This window comes from Pectinophora gossypiella, chromosome 3, assembly GCF_024362695.1.
Source record: "Pectinophora gossypiella chromosome 3, ilPecGoss1.1, whole genome shotgun sequence".
In the NCBI taxonomy this organism is placed as follows: Eukaryota; Metazoa; Arthropoda; class Insecta; order Lepidoptera; family Gelechiidae; genus Pectinophora; species Pectinophora gossypiella.
In genome coordinates, this window is record NC_065406.1 from 15,573,079 (window position 1) to 15,599,580 (window position 26,502).

A 26,502-nucleotide genomic window follows, 5' to 3' on the forward strand; every position below is an offset into this window, starting at 1 on the left:
TACTTGGCCGGACAAATGGGGAGCGCTGAAGGCTCTCACCCGGTACTGCTCCCCATTTGTTCGGTCAAGTAGTTGCCATCTGCGGCAAATCTATATATAATAAGTCACGTCAAAAAAAAGTTATGCAACTTTCATTTATATGTAACTAGTACAGCACAACGTTCTCAGAAAGAAGACTGTTGTGAAAACACACCAGGCTTGTTCTGGAACCTGATATGTTTGCAGAATTCTCTTGTCATGCCAATTAGACATTGACACTCGATACTTTGTGAATTGTATACATTTCTTGAGGAAAATGATTGTGGTTACGAATGTGATTTGCTATTTACTTAATTTTCTCAGTATTTCTTTTTTGCACGTGACTAATAAAAATAGGGTAGTTTCCAACTAGTCAAATCAGTTTACGTCAAAACACGAAATAACTATGGAATTTTAAATCATTCTCTCTCTCTATTTAAGAGCTGCGCTCTTGTCGGTGGAGTAACCGCCTCAACCAACCTCTTTCTCTTTTCTTCTCTTCTCTTTTAAATCATTAACACGAGGAAAATAATTTATTCAGAAATAATAATAATAAAAAACAGAATGTAAATCCCCCACAGGATTATGACCATGCCCTATAGTCCATGGCCTTTGGACTATGGAATTTGTGTAAAAAAGTAACCTATTACATCATAGGAAAACGTGATAAAATATCGTAGTTATTATTACATTTTTCTTTATTAAAATTCATAAAAAGTTAAATAGACAAAATATTATACATAATGTCATAATTTATCTTCGACCTAGGAGACTACGCAATTTGGAGGTCTCGGGTTTGAATCCCGGTGAGGACAAAATAAATCACTTTGTTATCCCTAGTTTGGTTAGGACACTACAGGCTATTCACCCGTGCTTTAGAGGGCACGGATGAAGATTTTACAGGGCCAGTTTTTTACAGAAGCGACTGCTTTTCTGACCTTCCACTTCGCGAGGGGAATACCAGCCTAATGCTGGTCACGTACCTCCAAAACGCATTTCTCGGGAATGTGGGTTTCCTCAAAATGTTTTCCTTATTTATGATCCAAATATGAATTGGGAAATCATTGGTATTTAGGCCGAGAATTCGGACTTGCAATCTCACAGTGAGAGTTAATTGTTGTTGCAACTGGACCCCGATACCGACCCCGCCGGCGTGGTCGACAATTTCCCTCATTCAGCGCTTATCGCTATCAACCCACTAGGATCGATTAATTCTTTCTAATATTTTTCCTCTCAGACGACGCCCTGAGCCGAGGTTCGCGCCCAACTGGGCACCCTCAGGCCTGTTGTCTTAAACGTTGTACCGCGTGAGAGCCTTCAGCGCTCCCCATTTGTCCGGCCAAGTAGTTAATGCCATCTGCGGCAAATCTACAATAAGTCACGTCAATAAAAAAAAAAACTAAGCTACCTCATTATGGAATAATATCAAAGAAAAATTACAACGAAAACAAGAAGAACACACCAAGCGTACGAGTTACGAGATGAATGAGGGAGAAATGGAATCGGAAGATGAGTTGCTAGCGACAACGCAGATGTTTGAGTAGGGTTCAATGTACCATTGTTGGGGTTACACAAAGGGAACTATCATCCCTGACAAAACTATCCAGGGGCCTATTGTAACGATGATTAAAATTTTCGCCTTTCAAAGGTTCGTGATCGCGTGGTCGACGTTCCATTTCCTATCAAGAATGATCCTATTGACAAGAAATATTAAAACTTACACAGCACAGCCTCCGTGGTCTAGTGGTTAGAGCGTTAGGCTCACGATCTGGAGGTCCGGGTTCGATTCCCGATGGGGACATTGTCGAAATCACTTTGTGAGACTGTCCTTTGTTTGGTAAGGACTTTTCAGGCTTGAATCACCTGATTGTCCGAAAAACTAAGATGATTCCGTGCTTCGGAGGGCACGTTAAGCCGTTGGTCCCGGCTATTAGCTGTAAAAACACCTCCACCAACCCGCAGTGGAGCAGCGTGGTGGAGTATGCTCCATACCCCCTCCGGTTGATTGAGGGGTGGCCTGTGCCCAGCATTGGGACGTATATAGGCTGTTGATGATGATTAAAACTTACAACGGCTTAGTTTATTCTGTTTGTAGATGGCTTTATTGAGCAGTTCTGATGCAATAAAATGTATACAGAAGCGTTTATAGAGGTAGTTATTCGTATCGATCATAATAGTGCTGTAAAAATATTATTGTCTGCACGTAAAGCTTGAAGACGTTTGAAAGTTAAATCTAAGTAGTTAATTTTATTTTACAAGAAAGTGATTTGGTAATCATAATTTATTATGATGTTTATATGGAACGTTGATGAGCTCGGTGGCGCAGCGGTAAACGCGCTCGGTCTGCGATTTGTTGAAGTTAAGCAACTTTCGCAAAGGCCGGTCATAGGATTCGTTTTTTGTCACCGAACTATTGCTGTCATATTGTAGTACTGAATAAGTTTGCTCAAAAAAACTGGAAACTTTAGCTTAGGTTTAGTCTTGCTTTTCATAAAATCGATGCAATTCCAATGAAATCAGAAATGAAACATTCTTTCTTTGAAACGGAACGTTTTACTGGGTTTTAGTTTTTGCATTCTTTATATCGAATTGAGGTATGGAAATGAGGTACTTTAATAAACCTATCGTGAACAAGTAGCTATTTACTTGGCGTTCTATTTTTATAAAGTCACAGTCGTACTTGCTTTGGAACATAGAAAGTCACCTTAGTATTGCATTTAATCGAAGAAATTAAAGTATTCAAATTTTGCTTCAAACGAATTCCTTTCATATCTTCTTCTTATATCGTGTCGGTTGTGAGGTAGATTAGCAACCCCATCAACCCTGGTGTCATGGTTATTATTGAGCCGCCATAGGGCCCTGACATGATTCATGTAACGACTACGTACATACATCAGTAGGTAGTAACCGGGACCAACGGCTTAACGTGCCTTCTTGTAACGGCTTAATGTTCTAACCAAACTAGGGATCACAAAGTGATTTTTGTAATATGTCCCCACCGGGATCGTGAGCCCAACGCTCAGCTTAAGGACCACGGAAGCCGTTATACGCCCACGGAAATAGCCATGATCTTGTCTATGTATAGAAATAAATCAGAAGCGTGGCCTAAGATTACCAAGCAATAGAAAAATCTATCGTCCCCAGAAAAAAACAAAAGCTTCGCAAGCCGCAATCTTTTCCGTTAGAAAATGATATACAGGAAGCTAATCGTCTGTGCTATTCTGACGTCATAAGCCTCACCCTGACTTGAGCCCATTGAACTGAACACAGATGCGTGGTAAGAGAAAAATAATGGACATCAAAAGTAAAAGTATTTTTTAAAGACATTACCTTTTTGGTTTTAGGGGCAGTCAAGTGACGACTACGTGCTTATATTAGTAAGCGCGGATCATTTTACTTCTGGACAATCAGATGATCAGCCTGCAATGTCCAAACTAGCGATCACAATGAGATTTTTGTAATGGCCCCACCAAACCACTGACCACGGAGGTCGTTGTGAGGTTGATGATTCTAAGCTTATTAGTATCGTAATAAGAAATATATACTTTTGATTTAGCTTTAATGGACACTGGAGGTTTTAAGCTACGCTTTAGGTAAATTCCTTACAGGCCAAACTCCACAAAAACTTTGGGGGTTAAAATAGTCACATCGAAGCAATTTATCTAAGAAACCAATATTGCTATTTGACATTTGTTTGTACTGCGCACATACTTTTATATGCGCAAGTGTCAAAATTGCTATATTGCTGTCTTAGATGAATTGCTTCGATGTGGCCTTTTTAACCCCCCTTATCTCTAATCCGCTTTGCTGGAATCTAGGCCTAATTTTTATCCCCCTTTAAGGACATCGTATCAAAAATAGGTGCAAGTTGTGTTTCAAATACGTGTTCTTATTATAGACAACAATATACACAAAACAATCATAATTATTAAATGATTATAAAAATTTCGACACTGCTTCTTTCGTATCATCATCATCACTAATTTAAGAGCCACGCTCTTGTCGGTGTAGCATTCTCAGTGCTACTATTTAGGGAAAAATATGGCTGTGGTTTTTCTCTTGCCTTCCGCCCCGCAGTACTCTGTCTGACGCGTGTGGGTGTCTTTGGTATCGAGCAACCACAATTAGCACTTGTGTTACTACGCAAAGAACAGTGGGTAAAATCGATGTAGCGGTCCAGAGTCCAGACAGAAATATCTAAGTGCGGCCGCTCCACACGTCGACGTGAGTTAACAGGCGACATGCGGACTTGTGCATTTTAGAGCTGTGGGTGTGTCTCATAGATTTACTACTACCGTAAATTGAACATCAGCGCTCAAAAAGTGGGACGCAAAGTTATTGTAGCGACGTTGACAGTACTTTACCTCAGTGCGCGATTAGGCGCCGAACTGGTAACACGGGGAAATGCGATATAAACTTAAATGTGATAAAAAGTTGCAAAACTAGTTGCTCAAAGAGAAAAAAGAATGTTGGAACATCATATTTCTAATAAGTAAAGACATTGTCCATGTTATCATAGTATAAATATATTTCAATTTTCGCAGTAAAACAAGTCAATCCGAGTCTTAATTTGACACGATTTTATTGAATGTATATATACCACTGTGTACGAATGTATAGCTAAACAAGCACCATGTTTTCGTCGCATTTTTACCGACTTCAAAAACCGAGGAGGTTCTCAATTCGACCGTATATTTTTCTTTTTTTATGTTTGTTCGAGGATAATTTCTCTGAGGCTCTGCCAACTCCAGTAAGGATTACAGGCGTAAGTTTTCGTGTCCTACATTCCGGCATCGAATGAACTGTCGCTACGGTTATATTCATTGGTACTTAACGTCTACTTTGGTGCTAGTTCCTGTGGACACCATCTATTTTTTTTAAGTTATCCCAGTCATTTTCTAAACCACTGAAAAAGAAAGGGACGAGTGATTGACAGGCATACAATTATGGAACACACGTTCATTTGAGGCAAAAATCTAAAAAAATCCTTCTTGAAACAATTACATCGGCCAACAACCCGACAACACACGTCCCGGGTAATTCATTCCATCACTCTTTCATTTTAAAATTAACAGTTGTAAATCATCCTTCCCTTTCCTCTTCGCCGGATAAGAAAATGACAGGTATAAATTAACAAAAAATCCGATGGTATCTATATGCAGTAGTTTTAGGCGGATGAGACGTTCGTTATTTAAAAATTGACGATTCAAAGTGTAATTATGTTACCAATTGAATAAAGATATACTTTTAAATTTGAATTTGAATAATAATTGGCCCAAGTATCGAGCTTATCTGACTGCCTAGTGGTAGTAATTAGATAGTTGAAGACAAAGCACGCTCGACACGGTGTCACCCATTCAATCTGTCTTTAGAGGATCCTATTAACAGTGTCGTACTTCACTCAACCTTGTTAACTAAATGCATTGTCCTTGTTACTTAGAGCTTGGAATAAGAAGACAGGGAGTATAAAGGGTGGCCCGAAGGTTGACGTTCAAAACGACATATAAGATAGCGGGACTTGGCTATCAGAACCACTCCCCTGTAGGTTTAGCAATTATTTACGGTTTTGAATACATTACTTCAGCCACATACATTTCCCACCTTGGTAAGGAGAGACTATCGAATTACATTTGCTTTGATCTTGACACACTTCTCTTGCTCCCTCCACGTTCATCAATCGTTTCATACACGCACGCCGGGTCAGAGTAGATCTTTCTTCAGCCATCCTGTACAATTAACTCCTCAAACTTTAAAAATACTCAAAAAGAGGATTGTTGAGCAGACATTTTATAGTTTCACAGAACTTTAAGTGTAGTGTAAAAACTGTATAATTTTATATTTTGCTGTGTAGTGTGACTTGACGTAATTTTTATTGCCAATAAAATTTGATGTTAAGGGAGACGCAAGTTGTGCGAAACGGTGAGCGGTGAAATCAAATGTATGTCAATGTATGAGAGCGTTCTCGCAGCGGCGTTGTCACGCGCGTTTTATAGATTTTGTCACGCAATGCCACGTGATGGACCTTCTACAATATTTCCTATAGTCTAGGCACCGTGTTTGGCCTAGTGCTGAAAGTATATTAGGATTAGATGTGATTTTAGCTAAAACTCTAATATCGACTGTGTCTTCAAGTTATCTTCAGGAGGATTGTGGCTCTGCTCACTCCAGTACAAGTTACGAGCATAAGTTATAAACATAATATCACGTTTGTTTCCCGTAAAGATAGGAAGACCACGGCTGTCCACTTACTACGACCCTGGCACATCACTTTCTATTCTACGACTCTCATCAAAGTCTGTTTAGAGTTCTTTTCATCATCACCTTTTGTTTTCATTTCCATTTTTCTTTTTTTTTTTAATTTGGCGTGAGTTTAAGGGATTTAATCGTCAAAAACCTTTCCAATCTATTTGTAGGGGGTCTTACGAACGTTGTCGTATTTTAGCGTCTTTCCTTGTTAGGTGAATGCTTTGTCCTCTGCCGGGATCGAGTGTCGAGAGACGAGCACAGGAATTGAATTTGACGTGACACAGCAAGTGTCAAAGATAACGTTTGAGCTTGAATTTCTGCTGCACAGTTTAAGGACCGCGCAAACATAAATTATGATTCAAACACTCCCTGTTGGTACCTCAGGGCCGTAATTAGGGTATGTGAGCCCCTAGGCCACACGAGGAGCTCGGTGGCGCAACGGTAAATGCGCTTGGTCTGCGATTGTTGAAGTTAAGCAACTTTCGCAAAAGCCGGTCATAGGATGGGTGACCACAAAAAAAAAAGTTTTCATCTGGAGCTCTTCCGTTCTTCGGAAGGCAAGTTAAGCCGTTGGTCCCGGCTGCATTAGCAGTCGTTAATAACCACCAATCCGCACTTGGCCCGCGTGGTGGTTTAAGGCCCGATCTCCCTATCCATCCATAGGAAAGGCCCGTGCCCCAGCAGTGGAGACGTTAATGGGCTGGTGATGATAAGCCCCTAGGTCACAGGTGTGGCAGGTGTGGTGGTGTGGTGTGGTATAATACCTGTTTTTGTTTTCAGTACTTCTTGGAATATTGAAATTTCTAGCGTGACAGAAAAGCTTAATAGCTCCCACTGTGTCATTTGATTTTTTAACCGATTGTACCCATTTAAGAATAGTCACTGTGGTCTTGTGGTTGACTGGCTTGCTTCTCACACGAACCCCGGGATCGGATTTGCACCAATAAGTTATTAATTTGTCTGAAGTGCAGTTTTCACTAATACAGTTGGCTCGACCATTATAGTCGGCGGTGGGGTACTCTGTCTATCACGCAGGTTTAACAGAAACTTCTGTGAGGTGTGAGTACTTAGTTCATCTTACGAGGGATGTACCTCTGACTATCCCAATCAGGATATAGTCGTGAGCTTATAATAATTATGTTTTTCTCACTAAGGGCGACCTTACCGTTAATATAATCGATCTCTTTAATATTTATTGATGACCTAGCTATGTAGTTGTGAAGCTAATCATGAATAATTAGTCACAAAGATAAATAGTGACAAGTTATACTTGACCTGAGCGAATTTGTAAATAAAAGTCCTTTGTTCAAAGGCTATGTGACATCAATAAAAAGTGTATTAAGTGAAAAATTGTAGGCTTAGAAAATAATAATAGTTATTCTCGTAGCAAGCAAGGCCGCGTCTGTCACGCAATATAAACAAAACGAAGGAAATTATGCTTCAATATTAAAGTGACTTTATTATACAGCGAAATAGATTGCAGGTAATTATCCTACAATCATAACATAAACAAATCATACTTGTAACAGCCAATTATTTATTTCCTCACTCGCAGTTAAGTTACTTCCTTATTTACCAAAGAGGGTATAATTATGTGGCATTATACGTATATCGCTGCCTTATACTGAAAAAAACCTAAGCGCCTTTTTGATCAATTTATTCTCTTTGATTTTCATTATCAAAACCTCGAATTATTTTAATTTATTTTTTTGCTTCTCAGAGATGCATGTATTAGATGTAAGTGGAGACTTCATTGGCTAATGTACAAACTACTTGCATTTTACAAATTGTTATTTAAGCTGTTTGTTTCCCAATTTGAAATAAATAAACAAATAAATAATTCATTTTATTCCGAGTAAAAATTAAGATCATGATTTTTACCTAGATTGATACTAGCCTGTCTATTGCCAAGTTTTGTTAATATAAATCTAATGTATTTTTTCCAAAAGGCCCTTACGTGGGATCACTTTAAGGCCGCGATATATGGAGTGGTGTTTCGGCTGGTGGAGGAGGTAAGTTAGTAGGCAATCCGTCTATCAGCTTTTGTAGCCTTGCCTATATAAGTGCTACTACTGAGCACTGGTCTTTCCTTATCGATAAAAAGGAGGTACATAGTTGGTGAAGAGGTTTTGACTAGTATCCCGAACCACTGTCTTGACTTTCCATCCGTAGCACTGAATTATTTTTCTTCTTCAGACAATCAGGTGAATCAGCCTTCGTTGTCCTTTTTGTATGGACAAAAAACTTAGAACATTATCCCACTCTAACTGGGGTCGGCATAACAATACATGTATTCCTCTTCCATTCATTTCTGTCAGATGTCATCTCAGTATTTACACCTTTCACACGTATCCTTTCTTACACAATATAACCATACCTTCTTGGGTCGTCCCATATATCTATCCACATTCATACTCATAACATACATCATCAACATCAATTAAAGAGCCACGCTCTTGTCGATGCAGCATTTTCCATGTTAGTTTTTTAGGGAATAATAGGGCAGTGGTTTCCCTCTTGCATTCCGCCCCGCAGTACTCTATCTGACGCAAGTGGGATGGCGCCCAGAGTAGTATATTACAAAGCCAAAGCCTAGGACTCCTGAATAGTACTGACAGTTACAAAACATAACTACATAACACAACTTACAACATGACATAACTAACAAAACAAACAAAATATATATGTATATAATATGGACAAAAGACTGCCAGGATTCTATAAGTAGGTATATACGGAACTTACCTTGAACAGGAGTGTAGATATTCATATATAAGCAATCTTCGCTCTGGTTCTTCAGTCTTGGTAGCAGCCTCCTTAAGTACTCAAGTCGACCTTTGGGCATTCTCTCCAAAGCCAACGTTTCGTTGGAGATGTCTGGCAAGCGTTGGGGACAAACTGGACCCATCTGATCGACGGTCTTTATATCGTCCCAGGGAGCTGGTGCGCGAGTTGGGGCGAACCTTGGGGCAAATGTTTGGTGTCATTATTGGGAGTTAAGTGTCTAGATTCTTATCTACAATATTGATTTGCATCAAGAATTATTGTTTTCAAAAACTTTTACCGATAAGCTTAAGTTTCATAATAATAATATTGTTACGTTTCAATATATTTTTGATAACTAAATATTGTCTTCAGACTTCAAATAGAAATGACCATTTATTGGTCCGGGTCTATTTCTATTTGAACTTACATCATACTCTACCACACTACACCAAACACAGTCATACACCATTTCTCTTTTTCTGCTTGAGAATCTGTTCTTTTAAGAATCTGTCCTTATGAGAAAAAATAGATTATTCCTTTCTTAAAATAAAACGGTGTGTAAACATTATGTCATTTCAATATAAATCTTATTACATATCTTTTGAATTTCGATTCTGTAGGTGTGTAAAACTGACGTTTTGTCAAGAAACAAAACTGCATGCAAAATGGCGCGCCGTACACGGAACTGGGACAACAAATCTGAATAGAGTGAATTAGAAAATATTCTATCCCAGCGAGCTGCCAGTTACACCGAGTTTGTGGTTTGAAACAGTGAATTTTTCACAACGTCGACTCCCGTAGTAAGCATCTGTCTTATCTATTGAAACATGTGACCCAGCTGCGCGTTGAATAAACAAACTGACAGAGCATAAAATAGAATAAAACATACCTGTTGGAGCCAGTAGGAGGCGTCGCGTATGGAACTCCTAGGTATGCTTCCACCGGCTTCAAATATTTATGCTGATCCATTGGCAGGATTACACCTTGCAACTTGCCGTACCTAGTACCAATAACTCGAGTTCTTAACATAGAGTTCCTGCTACCCGTAAAGCTGTTACCACTCGTGTTCTCAGTCAACAACAACACTAACAGTAACACTAATTTCACTTTTTCCTTCACTCCTATATTTAAATGTAATTTCTTTTTAAAATCTAAAAGGTTCTCCGTTTGAATTCTGCGTATGTTCGTTTCTATTTCCAGCCAGTACTGTTTTATTGAGTTACAGAGGTGTAGTGGCAGTCTATCGGCGGCCATTTTCAGTGAATATCACCTTTGCGGACCCATTTCTCTATTCGGTCTCTTTTGTATCTTGTTCCAATTTCATCGGATCTGTTTCTATGCCATTTTGTGTTTTTTCTTCCAGGGTTTTAGCAGCGCGTTGCCAGGTAATTACTATTCACAGCCATTTTTGTACCTGTGAAAATGAAAAATAATGTTTTTAGTTCACTTTGTTTCGTTGCGTGCGTTGGGAAAAGGAATAACAGTTTTTCGGTCGAAAAAATGTAGCACTGTAAAAGTCATTAAAAGGTATGCATTTTTATATTAAAATGCTTGCAATTTCAAATTAATATTATGTGCATAAATGTTTCGTAATTTCGCATACATTTTAAACGCCAAGTTGTGTTTACCCGAATAGAGTTAATGATTTTATTAAGAGAAACATTTTGATTCGAACCGCTGAATTCGATTTTATGAGTTTGAATTCAGGTTTGGATCACAGTTAATAGCAATAGATTCACCCCCTATTACACGACATAACTTAAACGGTAGCTGGTAAGGAGTGGGGAGTTCTATACACCTCTACCTGTCTCTTACGAAACACAGGCGAAATACAGTGTTATGCTATGTCACATTTTAATTAAAAGTCTGCATAGTGTAATAATTTTTAAACAACTGGAGCGAAAAATTGCCAGCGTTTTTTTGTCTCCTAAGCATCGCGAGCCAAGTTGGAAGCAATCGACCTAATTAAACTTTCAAGATAGACAAAAGAACAAAAAAGGCTGTTAAGACAACGAAAACAATATGAAAAATAAACTATTCTAGACTTTTGTAGTGCTTTGCAAATATTTGAACCAAAGTACTTGGCACCGGTTCGAGGTCGGGGATAAATAGACGGCTGTAGGTATACCAAATGGTGATTTGGTGTTTATGTATTGGCAATACTTTCAAGAAAAATACGTTTTTGGTGCCTGTATTCAATTTTAAAAGCTTCTAAAATATAGTTCAACTTTCCATTCCCATATTTGAAGACCTGTTTGATTTCTGGTGAAAGAGTACAGAATTATATGAATTCAATAAACACTTTGAGATAAAAAATAATACTGCCTACTATATGACCAACTTCCTATCAACTGTTTTTAAAGAAAGTATTATATAATTGTTGAAGAAATTTTATTTCATGGTCTTTAATTATTATATGATATCGATATTACGCTAATCGAAATATTTTTTTAAAACTAAACTAAAAAGTGAGTTAAATTTGCGCTTCATATTTATTCGAATTCGAAATTCGATTCTTTAGCTTAGGCTAAGGCCTTTAAAGTAGGTCCAGTAAAAATGATATATGATAAAATGTCTAAAAAGTAAGTTAGTAATTTTCTTATTTTTGAATTAGGTCATTCATTTTGAAGTCGTAAACAGTCTATATACGTCCCACTGCTGGGCACAGGCCTCCCCTCCATCAATCGGAGGGGGTATGGAGCATACTCCACCACGCTGCTCCAATGCGGGTTGGTGGAGGTGTTTTTTACGGCTAATAGCAAAAAAAAAATTGATGTCATTTAATAAAAATTCCAGTGTCTAAAATCAACTCAATAATCCTATCTGCAAAGAAAGATAGCTCAAAATCTTCGTCCGCGGTGCGACTAACTAAGTAGAAACCGTTTTGTTCAGTGGACAAGAGATAAAACCTTTTCCGGATTCAACAAACAATGTCAAGCTACGCGACAATACTGTGAACATTACATTTTCTGCGTACCTTGGAAACTTTTTCGCTGTTTAAGTGGATGTCCAGAGTCTCTGCCTACCCCGACGTGAAATATTACATTGTGTAGTAATACAAACCCACTACATTTTGGTATAACTAATCCTTGTTCCTCGTGTCAATCTTCAGGTGCCAGGTAAATGTTCTGTGACATACTTTCTGACGACAAATATTGCTTGAGGATAACCGCCAAATGTTTACGCAAAATATCCCTGTGCCGATGTAAATAACCAAAACAGCTTACGGAAAAGGGTCCCAAAGTATGCACAGAACGAAATATTCACATTTTGGAGTAGCTCGACCTTGTTTGTTGACCCACAAAAGGATTTATCAGGAATAGCTTATAGCTTAAAACTTGGTTAAGGTCCCAGGTGAGACCTTAACCAAGTTTTTTTTTGTTTCTTACGAATCTGTCATACAAGAAAATCTTCGAAGTCAGTAAAATGACTGCAAAATTGGTTTGACTTTATTCTGCCTAAACACCTAAAATGTGCAACCTTTCATTATCATCATCAGCCCATTAACGTCCCCACTGCTGGGGCACAGGCGTTCCCTATGGATGGATAGGGAGATCGGGCCTTAAACCAACACGCGGGCCCAGTGCGGATTGATGGTTATTAACGACTGCTAATGCAGCCGGGATCAACGGCTTAACGTGCCTTCCGAAGCACGGATGAGCTCGAAATGAAAACTGTGCCTTTGCGAAAGTTGCTTAACTTCAACAATCGCAGACCGAGCGCGTTTACCGCTGCGCCACCGAGCTCCTCAAAACAACCTTTATGTACCTAAAATACACTCTTATCAAACTACAAAACCTTCCTTAACAACTGTGTGACAAGCCTTAAAATATTCATCAGTTTTTTACTCCCTAAGTGCTGATGATTCGAGCGGTGAATTTTATCCGCCGGTACTAAAAACCGGATAAGCCATTTACCCGCCCCTCGTTAACTTGAATTAATTATGAGAAAAAATTGAAAACCTTTTATTTGCCGTGTGAATATTAGATTGCGAAAACAAAGAGAAGAGATTACGTTTTCGGGAAATTATTAAAAGGCGGTATTAATAAACCAATCTCAGCTGAGACTGCCCTCAAGTTCACACTCAAGTCACTGTATTTATATAAGAATTAAAACATTGATTATGATCTTGAGGGCAGTCTCGAAGTTGAGATTAGTTTATTGATACCACCCTTAATAATTGTATGCGGATAATTACCTATTCCTTATATCGTGTGGGTTTGAGTTGGATTAATAACCTCATTAACCTTATATAAGGGTTATTATTGAGCCACCAAAGGCCCCTGACATGGCTCATATAAAGACTATGTACTTGAACTTACAATAAGTAAGTAGTAACCAGATACAATGGGTCAAAGTGTACGGATCTTATTACTTTGGGACAATGGGGTGATCAATCTGTAGTCCTATCCTAACTCCAATGTGATTTTTGTGTTATTATGTCCCCACCGGGTAACTTGGGACCTTTGTATCATAAGCCCAATGTTCAAGATCACATCATCATCATCACCAGCCCATTTACGTCCCCACTGCTGGGGCACGAGCCTTCCCTATAGATGGATAGGGAGATCGGGCCTTGAACCACCACGCGGGCCCAGTGCGGATTGGTGGCTATTAACGACTGCTAATGCAGCCAGGACCAACGGCTTAACGTGCCTTCCGAAGCACGGAGGAGCTCAAGATGAAAAGTTTTTATTTTTCTGTGGTCACCCATCCTATGACCGGCCTTTGCGAAAGTTGCTTCACTTCAACAATCGCAGACCGAGCGCGTTTACCGCTGCGCCACCGAGCTCCTCCAAGTTCACATAAGAAATTCAAAATAATAAAATCTATACTGGTATTATAAATGGGAAATTGTGTCTGTCTGTTTGTTTGGAAATAGTTGAAGGGATGGAGAGTGACATAGGCTACTTTTGTCTCTTAATAACAGCGCCCCCTACCCTAAAATGAGGGGTGGAACTTTGTATGGAGCATTCCGCAATTTTCTAAGTAAAAAGCTAAAAATTGGTATGCGGTCTATTAGTGACAAACAGAAAAATTATGCCAAATTGTTTTTTTAATCTGCCTCCAACTCCATCAAAGAGAGAGTGAAATTTTGTATGAGACTTTTAGCAGTTTTCAAGGTAGGAAAGGGGAACTGTGTTACCCCGAATTTAGCGCGAGAAAAGCGCGCAAAAGCTAGTCCAAACATAGGTACTCATATGATTCCTAACAGAGTACATAGAACCGTAAGTAAGATTGCAGCTACTTTTCATAATATTATTAACTCTTACCATAGACTATATACTTCAAAAATATTTATTTTTCAAAACTGGCTTACAAAGTTAGCGCTTTTTTAACGTCAAAAAAGTAAATTACGTATTATGTAACTAGCTGTAAAACTACTACCACATCGGAATCTGTAACATTGACGGAAAGACGTGGCCAGAAAATCTCCCAGCACAGGGCCCTAGTCCTACTGTTTCATGTTTTCCTTTCTTTTTTTTTAAACCAGTTTGTATTACATAATTTATAGACTTAAATACAATTGTATTCCAATTACAGTCGGTGGAAGGAAAGTGAAAAAATAAAGAGTTTATGTGACTTTATCACAGAAACAGTGTTTTATGAGCTCCCTCACAGAAGCAGGCCTGTCCACATAATATACATGAACAGCCTATACACGTCCCACTAATGGGCACAGGCCTCCTCTCAATCAACCGGAGGGAGTATGGAGCATACTCCACCACGCTGCTTCAATGCGGGTTGATGGAGGTGTTTTTACGGCTAATAGCCGGGACCAACGGCTTAAAGTGCCCTCCGAAGCACGGAATCATCTTTTTTTTTCGGACAATCAGGTGATTCAAGCCTGAAAAGTCCTTACCAAACAAAGGACAGTCTCATGAAGTGATTTCGAAAATGTCCCCATCGGGAATCGAAACCACTAGACCACGGAGGCTGTTACGATGGCGTCGTCGGCGACAATTGATTACCCCATTATCATGTTAGAAAGAACACAATCCCTTTGTTGGTATTTACGACATGACCGGAAAAATAAAAAAATTAACGCTTTCTGATTTTGATTCTCTCCCAATAAACTAGCTTCCTACTAGTCAAATCAGTTACTTTTTACTAAACGTCAAAACACGAAATTACTATGGAATTTGTACGAAAAAGCACACTGTGACGTCATAGAAAAATGTGATGGAATGTCGGACTTATTGTTACGTTTTCTTGACTAAAATTCATGAACAAGTTAAATAGATAAAAAAAAAGTTTTTCATTAGTTTTAGTTCAGTGTTAATTAGTAATTAGAATTTCATATTTTTTCTTGAACACGACCCAATTCAGCATAAAAGCAATGTGTAAGACGTCGACATAAAATTAATTACTGCGTATAATTTCTAATTTGTTCATTTCCTTTTCGAGTGAAATTGTCTCGAGAAAAGGCAAGTCTCTTTCTTTGAGTGAGGAAAAACTAATTGGGACCACTGGCTTAGTCTATTAGGAAAAGCTATTAGGCACCCCAATTTTGTACTCTCCCGAAAATCTCTGACTTGGCTTAACGACTTCTGATTTGCTTCACGTAACGAAAAGTTCATTCAACAGCCATATCTCGCTAGAACATAATGGTGGCACGACCGTTCCGGACTCGTGGTCACACCAGGTTGTCACACCAGTATGACAAACAGGATTTTTTTTCTTGTTTGTCACACCGCTAACAAAACAACACCTTTTATCCTGACTTGTCATTATAAGTAGTGCTGTGTTTATCGGCATGACATACATAAGCCTTTTCCTGTTAGGGTTAGGCAGATACCATGAAATTCCACGTACTGCAATGCACACCACCGCAAATGACACTATGTTTTATTCGCTCTTAGTCGAGAAAGATATTAGCTTCAAACGAACCAATTCCTCTGTCGATTAAGAAACGAATGCTTATGGAAACAAAACATTAGGTATAAGAGCCAGTTTTCAATTTATTGCCATGATAATAATCTGCCCTAATACTATCTTATTCAGGACAATCGATATCAGATAATCTCGAACATCTATCTCCCTCGCACCTATTTAGACGAAAAAGGAGATCCGCCCGAGGCGTTTAAAGATGACAAATGACTCACTCGATATTCGTAGCGAATTCTTGTAATAAATCAATAAGGACCCCATTATGGTAAGAAGGAATATTGATGAGAAAATAAATCGGTTCCTACGTTAAAATGGGTGATGCATCGGTATTATGCTAAGACGAAATGGGAGAGAAAAGGTTTGGAGGCCTTGAAATCACTGGTTGATCTAGAAGGACAAAGAGAATAAAAATACGTCCAATCTCTAATACAAACAATGGTACTTTTTACGTGTAAGCATATAATATATTCTACATAAGTGTTTATAAAAAGATACTCCACATAAAATCTCGGCTTGGCCGTAAGCTCCATTTGATATTAACTCAGAATAATCAGCTAAATCACCCATCTCAGAATTTGTCACACCCCATACAAGTACATACAGGTACCAATACAAATACGTATGGGTGTTAGTGACATCGTAACGTATACTGAAGAAGATGATTCAGACCATGATTTTGAGTCGATATCAATCTATCAAGGCATCTATCCTATCGGAAAAGTCATGAAAATTTTAGTATTTTTTATAAGTTATTTTCAGTTGTATAGTATTATTTAAAATTATATTTTTAAAATTACACTTGATATCAACTCAGGATTATGGTCTGAATCATCCCTCAAGTTTTCGTTACGATGCCACTAACGCCTGTATGTATAGACCCCACCAAAGCCGAGAATGAAAACATCACCATAGCGATTTCAATATAATCCCAACATTGTTTTACCCCAAAAAGGTCTTTTTAAAAACACAGTTCACCTCTCTCATAGAATATTATCTCAGTGCCTCCAGAATATCGAATGCTGTCACGCCTCGCACATAAATCTGATCCGAACGGTAACAAAATAATACCAGCCCGCGCCAAAACTACGGAGCAGCCTGTATTGAATAACTTTCGGGTTTAAATAAGTGCTGGTTTTCAAAAAAAGAACGTTAATGGAACACATAACATTATATTTTTGCAACAATAGTATAATCAAAATTGACAATATAATAGTACCTTTAAGACTATCCATAAAAGACTTCCCCAAAATATATAAAAGAATGTTTAATAGCAACATTATTTTTATAAAAATATAAATAATGTATTATTTTCATTTTGTTAAACGATAACATTTTGTATTGAAATATTTTGAATATCGGTTTAGAGCACATTCAAATAAATAAACTAATAATAAATAAAATAAAATATATTATTACTGAAACCTGTGAAAGGTTTGACACATAAAGTGATGTGGGTAAAAATATTTTCGTATGTGTCCTTAGAATATTCTTGTCAATGACCTAAGGGAATGTATAAAAATAGTCTTTACTCATGTGGGTTGTGTTACCAATGACTAACCTTATCAACCCAGGTGTCAGGGTTACTATTGAGCCGCCAAAGTCCGATACCAGGGTTGATGAGGTTGGTTATTGATCTCACAACCCATTAGTTTGCTTTCGGCTTAGGACGACAGTTACTTTACAACGAACGGCTGACACAAAGCCAAAAAATGAAACGGGACATTTTCCTCTTACAAGATTTTATTTATTCAGTTTTATATAAAAAAAATACTATTTAGAAACCTACGACCCACATCATTTTGATGTTACTAAGCTCTGCGGCGTCAAGCAGATAAATATTGGTATTCATAAGCCGACCGTTCTAAAAATAAACTTGGACCAAAGTTTTACACCCGCATTCTAAGAACTTTCCTGGACCGCCTCATCTGAGGAGGGCCTCAGATGAGGCGTTATAGAAAACCTCGAACTCAACTCAAAATTGGTATTTTTAGACTGCGCGTCAACCTTGTCTCTAGTTTACTCCAGGGAAACATAACGTCATTATTTTCGTATTATTATGTTGGCATTATGTTGGAATTGAGAAGCTCGGTGGCGCAGCGGTAAACGCGCTCGGTCTGCGATTGTTGAAGTTAAGCAACTTTCGCAAAGGCCGGTCATAGGATGGGTGACCACAAAAAAAAGTTTTCATCTCCAGCTCCTCCGTGCTTCGGAAGGCACGTTAAGCCGTTGGTCCCGGCTGCATTAGCAGTCGTTAATAACCATCAATCCGCAATGGGCCCGCGTGATGGTTTAAGGCCCGATCTCCCTATCCATCCATAGGGAAGGCCCGTGCCCCAGCAGTGGGGACGGTAATGGGCTGATGATGATGATTTTGGAATTGCTGGTTTTTCCTTCGCGGTTCGTAAGGTCAGACAGGCAGTCGCTTCTGTAAAAACTGGACCTGTCACATCTTCAGGTTAGGTAAGCGGACCCTGAGGAAAACGGGATGACGCTAGGGAGATGATGATGTTGGCATTCCCTTGATTCTAGTGAATAAAGTCCTCAAGTCGAGGAAGAAAGAAAGTGCTCAAATGATGCCGAGTCAAGTAGAGGAAGTTTTGAGTATTAGACACTAAAGGCCAATTACCTCTTCCTTTTCGATGCGTACTGCAAAGGTCTGGAACTGTCTGCCGTCCTCTGTTTTTCCGACTCGTTATAATCTAGGAGTTTTCAAGGCTAGAGTTTAGTGTAGTAGACATTTGGTAGGTAAGCGTGATCCACCCTAGACCACATCGTCACTTAACATCAGGTGAAATTGGGTCAAACGAGAGCTTATTATATAAAAAAAAATCTCATTAGGACCCAATGAATGAAACTACACTGCAGCTGTACAAGTGTACTATATCCTCTGCCGAAGGTTGTCTGGTAGAGATCGCTCTTAGTGATAAGGCTGCCATCGCCCGCCTTAGAATAAGTTTTTCCTGTAAATTTCCTGTAAATTATATATTTGTGTGTAATGAAGTGTTTTGATAAAACAGTCTTTTATGTCGGGCCACACCCCTGACACTTCATACAAAACTTGCCATTTTACACAACACTACACCATTGTGTAGCCCTGACACTTCATACAAAACTCGCTATTTTACACAACACTACACCATTGTGAAGTGTCAGGGGTGTGGCCTGACATAAAATACTGTTTTATCAAAACACTTCATTACACACAAATTTATAAGACATTTACAGGAAAAACTTATTCTAAGGCGGGCGAAGGCAGCCTTATCACTAAGGGCGATCTCTACCAGACAACCTTCGGCAGAGGATATAGTACACTGTTTTAAAGTCATTACTTTAGCGTGTGTGACATCTAACGCCAATACGATTGAAGACTAAAGTTAAACCGAGGGGATGAGGTAAACCTAGCTCGGCCGCTGGTGGAGAGCGGAGAGTTGCCGTTCTATACGCAGTGTTATTCCTTATTCTACGATCAGGGTTTTACATTTGTAAGAACCCGAATACATTCTGTTATCTCTTTGTCGCAATGTCCAGTATTGTAAAAATATGTAAATTTTATTTAAGGGTCAGCCCTTATACGAAGCAACATTACGCTTAATGAGCAAAAGGTACTTTTTAGTAGCAATTTTTCACATTTGTTTATTTGGTAGTTAACTCATTTTTGTTTATTATGCTGAACAATGTGGTAGCCCAGTTGGTACAACGCTTGCCTCTCAGTTTGAGGACGCATGTTCGAATCCAGCACAGGCCAAAACTAAGGATTGTCGAATTTGTTTTCGAATGCATGTTTAGATCATAAGTGATTATCACACATTTGAAATGTTAACACTACACAATAGACGAATGCTTCTTCAATCTGTAACACTTTATAGAATCTGCCATAACTTAATAGACTGCCCAGACCTTGTTAATGACATTGGATTTAACGTGCCTATGAGAGTTCATCGACGAGCGGCTCGATCCTACCCGCTGTTTAGAACGGTGCGCTGCCGCACCAACGCCGGCAGGCGAGTACCTCTACGTCGTATTCTCGCTCAATACAATGATTCATTTCATTTTATAGACATATTCAATGTATCTAGTTCTAAATTTAAAAAATCTATTATTCAAGCCCTAAGCTGATTTATTTTTTGTTTAATTTATAACATAACCTATTTCAACTCACTAGACGACATTGTAAACTAATACGTGGATAATGTGGTTGATTGTACATGTACTTATGTGAAAAAATCATACACCTGTTGTTAATATATCATGTATAATTGTTTATTATCCCATGAAAATAAATAAATAAATAAATAAATCACATGCTAAGCGGTGAAGGACAACATCGTGAGGAAAGCCAAATTCCCGAGATATGCATTTTCGGAGTGACCTAACCTGTATTGGGCTGTCTTTCCCTTCGCGGGTTGGAAAATCAACAGGCAGTCGATTCTGTAAAAAACCGGACCTGTCAAATTTTCAGATTAGGTAAGCGGACCCTGTGAAAAACGGAATAACGCTAGAGAGATGATGATGCTGAAATATGGTGGTAATTTAAAAGTTCCTTAGCACAAGAGGGGAAAATGGGACCGCGACATAAAATCAATTTGTAATCCTTCTTGTTGGGTTTCAATGTAACTTTTTATCGAGAGCCTTTTTCTCAGAAACGGATCGAGATTGTTATGAATTGGAATTAAAATTACAAAATCATTTTTTTTGTTTATGTTAGAGGCCTTTGGCGGATGGGGGCATTTGGCTGGTAAGAGTAACCATGACCCCTGTTTGATGAGGTCGGTAATTTATTCTTGTGTTAAGTGTTAAGTTCTAATTATTGCTTTTACCCTGATTCGCATGCTAGGTAAACCTGTCCATTAACCTTTTTCTTCTTCTATCGTGTGGGTTGTGAGGTGGAGTACCAACCTCATCAACACTGATGTCAGGGTTACTATTGAGCCGCCAAAGGCCCCTGACATGGCTCATGTAACCTTTACTTACTTACATCAGTAAGTAGTAACCGGGACCAACGGTACTTTCGGACAATCTGTTGATCAGCCAGTAACGTCCTAACCAAACTAGAGATCAGAAACTAATTTTTGTGATAAGTTTCTATGGGGATTCGAACCCAGGACCTCCAGATCAAGAGACTAACGCAACCATTAGACCAGCAAATAAAAATCCAGCAATTGAAATACCTTAGAAAAAACTTTCAGACATACCTAACATACATACGCAGAGACTAAGGAATTCTATTTGATTCAATCCTGACACACTTCTCTTGCTTTCTCCACATTCATCAATCGTTTCATACACGCACGCCACTCCTTAAGCAAATGAAAAATATAGTCGTCACTTAAAAGACCTAAAATTGTGAAATAAATTATATTATGTACATGCTGGCAACTTTCATAGGCCTGCCGGAGTAGTAAAATTTAATTCCAAATTAAAATTTATTGTAAAGTGCGCCACGGCAGATTCGTAATAAACGTCGACGTAGTTAGGTATTATATAAAAGAGCGAATATGCCCCTGGAATTTAGGAAAGCATTTAATATACTAAAGAAAAAAATGACAAAGGAACTAGGTATTTAAATGTTGAAGGGAATAAAAGTTTGCGTAGTCATATACAACTAAAATGGCTTTGTAAAATGGCTATCAGCGCTCCCCATTTGTCCAGCCAAGTTGTTAATAACATTTGCGGCAAATCTAAAGACACGTCAAAAAGAAAATGTTTTGAATCACTAGACCACAGAGGACGTTGACTCGATACTAAATAACATATTATACAGGGTATTAGTGATATCGTAACGAAGACTTTGAGGGATAATTGAGACCATGATTCTGAGTTGATATCAAGCTGAAAATTTCACTTGATATTAACTCAGAATCATGGTCTGAATCGTCCCCCTTGGTATACGAGTACGTGATATGACTGCAGTGGGCAGTGCCCCTTGTAAGTAGTAGACAAAGCAATCACTTTTTCATACGATTATTATTGATTATTTCATCGCCCATAACAATGGATGAAGATTATTGGAGTACGCATAAGTTTCCTTTTGCTGAAAATATTCAATGTGTTTTTTTTTTCAAAGTAATACCTCACCGAGACGCCAAGGCCTAGTCGCCGGGAATATCCCGAAGAATTTCCCAAAGAATTTTGAATTGGCTTCTTTTCCAAAGCGTTGCCAAGTGATATACCTATGAAATTGTTTTAATTGTTGTTGCGTTATATTGTTGCAGTTTGTTCCGTTCAAAGCGTTGCTACGTTGCCAAATCGCCGCCAAGTGAATTATTTTTTATCTGTCGCCGGCGACGTGGCCTTGGCGTCTCGCTGAGTTACGGCCCTTATTTTCAGTCCAGGACAGAAGTGTCATAAAACTGGTGATGACTTTCTGTACCTATTCCAAGCTCTGTGACGTCACCAACCCCTACAATAGAAAGGCCCTGTCATTTGAAATAAGCGTAACTGGTTGCTGCCAAGAAATGTACAATAAAATCCCTTCAATTTAACTTAGATATTAAATTACTGGTTTTATAGCTTCGGAGTAATTTTGTTTAATTCGTCGTTTATGCGTCCTTATTCTACATTTGTTTCAAAATTACTGTACTTTAGGTACTTGATGGTAAATTGCGTCAGGGTTTGGTGTTTATGGAAAACATTGAAACAGATTTGAAATCAGGAAACTCACACAGAGAAAATTTAAATCGAATAAATCTGACTCGGACGGGGCTTGAACCCGCAGCTCTTGTCAACCACTAACCACCACCCCTCACTTAACCACTCGTTTTGTGTCCTTTTGTTTCGATTTAAATTTTCTCTTTCTGAATTTTTGAATTTTTTTCAAAAGATGTGTCAAAACCTTCGTATGGAGTATAGCCCTCTATGGATGTGAAACTTGGACACTGACACAGTAGGACAGAGAGAGACTCGAGGCCTTTGAAATGTGGTGTTGGAGGAGGATGGAAAGAATAAGTTGGACAGAAAGGGTTACAAATGAGGAAGTGCTAGTAAGAGTAAGGGAAAAGAGACAAATACTGAGAATTATTGAGGACAGAAGAGGCAAGATGATTGGACACCTAATAAGACACGACGAATTCATTAAAAACATCATAGAAGGAAAGCTAGAAGGAAAGAGAGGAAGGGGAAGACCAAGAAGAGCTTACATGGAACAGATTAAAGAAAAGGTTAACGTCGTGTCTTATAGGGAAGTCAAGGAATTGGCCTTTGATAGACTGGAATGGAAAATGCTACACCGACAAGAGCGTGGCTCTTAAATTGATGATGATGATGATGATGAATTTTTCAATATTTCATCTAATGGAGTAGTTTTACAGCTAGTTACATAATATGTAATTTAATTTTTTGACATTCAAAAAGCGCTAACTTGGTAAGCCAATTTTGAAAAATAAATACGTTTGAGTTTTTTTAATTTTTTGGAAAAGTCATGATGGGGTAAAGTCAGCAGTGCTAAAATACTCCGTCCCTTTCTAGCAAAATGGTATTTGTATGTAGCTTGTATAAAGCTTGTACGTCACATATATTATGTATAGCATGATGGAACGCACGCTTCGAAAGGCGCGTTAAGCAGTTGGTCCCGGTTACTACTTACTGATGTAAGTAAGTAGTCGTTACATGAGCCATGTTAGGGGCCTTTGGAGGCTCGATAATAACCTTGACACCAGGGTTGATGAGGTTGGTAATTAACCTCACAAACCCACACGATAGAAGAAGAAGATCATCATCACCTGACAGAGGGCAGCAGTAACTGTCTACTATTCAGACGCGGAGGACAGGAGTCCTAGTATGGCTTTGAAATAGACTACTCTGGGCACCATCCCACTTGCGTCAGACAGAGTACTGCGGGGCGGAAGGCAAGAGGGAAACCACTGCCCTATTTTTCTCTAAAAAGTAGCATGGATAATGCTGCACCGACAAGAGCGTGGCTCTTAAAAGAAGAAGATGGAACGTCAAAATGTAATAGTCTATTACCATTTCTAATACCCTGATCTCAGTTGGCATCAGAATAATTTATCACAGGTGATCTTGTTGAGGGAACATTTTACATTGTAGGCGGTAAAATATTCCATTTTCTCTTGATATAAGAATCTTTTTCCCAAAGCATGGTTTAATAATAGATATTCCTTAATTAATTAGATCGTGCAGACACGTCAAATAATTAAATTGTCCCTTTTTTACGATAATTTAATGCCTTCAAGAGGTCATCAGAAGGAATTAATCGAAGGACTGCTATAAAAACTTGAATACCTACTTAGCTATATCTATTCATTACAAAGTTATACTCCGTGCTCCAGTAGTTTGAGCGTTGGGCTCACGATCCGGAGGTCCCGGGTTCAAATCCCGGTGGAGACACATCACGAAAATCACTTTGTGATCCCTAATTTGGTTATAGGATTTTACAGGCTGATCACCTGAAAAGAAAGATGATCCGTGCTTCGGAAGGCACGTTAAGCCGTTGGTTTAAAAATTAGATGGTTTGTACTGGAATCAGCATCTGTAAAAGAAAGTCTACAAACCTTATTGTTATTGAACCAAAGTTAATTTAATTCAGAGACGACGTTGAAAGTTAAAGTCTCAAGAAAAGTTACCAAGTATAAACTGTATAAACTACCTGTCACTTTTACTTTGCATGTGTGTAAATAGGGAGTGACATAGGCTCTTCATAGGCCCTCGCTTCTCCAAAATGGGAAGAGGAAGTTTGTTTGGAGTATTCCGCAATTTTCAAGGTAAAAATTGGTATGCGGACTATCTGTGACTAACAAAAAAATCGTAAAAAAACATTGTATGTAGGATTTTTCACAGTTAAGCATTGATACATTAGAAAAAGGGAACCTTGTTACCCCGAATTTAACGCGAGCAAAGCCGCGGGCATAAGCTACTGCTTTATATAACTCATTTTTGCTTATGCAATTGACAAGTTCTAAACCGTCAAAAAAGGCTGATAGTCGCAAGTTTAATATTTAAGGAAATAAGGAAAGACTTATCTAAAATAAAACATAAAAAAGTTTTTTGCAAATAGATCTAATTCGGCATGCGCGCCGTAGTTAGGTTCAAAATAATACGTAACTCATTTGTTATCCCGCGAGCCCGATTTTATTAAAGCATATTATGCAATCTATACACAGGGCTTTTTATAAACATAATATATAATAAAGACATTGTAAAGTACAACCAACTGTGTTAGACAAATGAGTCCTTAGTAAAAAACACGTCATATCCCGAAAAAGACAAAGGACGATAAAGTAATATGAGGCATGGAGAAAATATCGGAAAGAAATAAAAGCAGTTCAAACCCCCCTTAGCGTTACCGCCGCTCGACTCATACCCTCCACCCGCTAAGTCCTTATTTTGAGGCCACGAAAAGCAAAGTACGTACAAAATTGTTGTTATAATTTGATATTTTTTTCCACTTAAGCACTTCTTTCCTCGTATGGGTTGTTAGACCAATGACCCTAGTGTCCTGGTGGTTGACATGGATCATGTATAGACTGGCGTACTTAGGTAAGTAAATAGTAGCCGGGACTGATTGTTTAAAGTGCCTTTCGAAGTGCCCATTTTACTTACGGACAATTGGGTGATCAGTCTGCAATATCCTAACCAAACAAGGGATCACGAAGTGTTTTTGTGTTTATGTCCCCACCGGAATTCGAACAAGGGACCTTCGGTTAGCCCAAGGCTCGACCACGGTACCACCAAAGCCACATTTTCACCGGTATTTCACGCTGTTAGAAAGTGAATTCGTTCCATTAAAATCCGTGAAACTTGATTCGTTACTCAAACTTCGACAACTCGATTTACACGAGTTATTATGTTAACAGTGGTGTAAAAATGGCAACAATAGGTGCTTGACTAGGGCCTCTAGATCTTTTCTGTCGCGTGGGTTGTGAGGTGGAGTACCAACCTCATCAACTCTGGTGTCAGGGTTACAATTGAGCCGCCAAAGGTCCCTGACATGGCTCATGTAACGACTACTTACTTAAGTACATCAGTAAGTAGTAACCGGGACCGAAGGCTTAACGTGTCTCGTGTGTTTGGAAAGACCTCTAGATGTGCAACGGATTAAAAACAGCCTTATTCCATATTAAGATTTGATATTTACAGTGAACTATAAGGCCGTCATTTGCCATGTACTTAGTTAAGAGTCTTTTGTAAATATTTCCTTTTATTTTAGTGCAATAAAGTAAATTTGTATTTGAATAACATCCGCGATAGTCCTGTTCGGAGAACGCGTGGTTTAAATTGTAGTGTCACGGATTCGAACCCAGTTATAAACCACTGAACGTCGTATGAGTTTGAATTTATGTTTGGATTATAAATACAATTATTACTGTATTGTAATTATTATTGTATTACAAGTATTATTCCCTCCGGTTGATTGAGGGGAGGCTTGTGCCCAGCAGTAGGACGTATATAGGCTGTTTATGTTAAGTATTATTATATTCATTTATGTTTGGATCATATTAAGAGGTGCTTGAAATCAATATTATCGTGGTTTTCAGTTTGGTCCCGTTGGATGGCAATAAACTCGCCCCCCAAATATATGGCACTTAATCCCAGCTGGTGAGGAGTGTACATAATTATACTTCTTCT

The 26,502-nt window shown here is 38.6% G+C and overlaps 1 protein-coding gene across 1 annotated transcript in view; it reads right to left on the reverse strand.

Moving 5' to 3' along the window:
• Positions 1–26,502, reverse strand: part of LOC126382073 (neuroligin-4, Y-linked-like) — a 114,231-nt gene that overhangs the window by 29,527 nt on the left and 58,202 nt on the right. The window contains exons 2-3 of the mRNA XM_050031788.1: positions 9,920–10,444; positions 9,010–9,227 (exon numbers count right to left, since the gene is read on the reverse strand). Of these exons, the coding sequence (XP_049887745.1) occupies positions 9,010–9,227; positions 9,920–10,284 (583 nt within the window). The 5' untranslated portion in view covers positions 10,285–10,444. The remainder of the gene's footprint in view (positions 1–9,009; positions 9,228–9,919; positions 10,445–26,502) is intronic.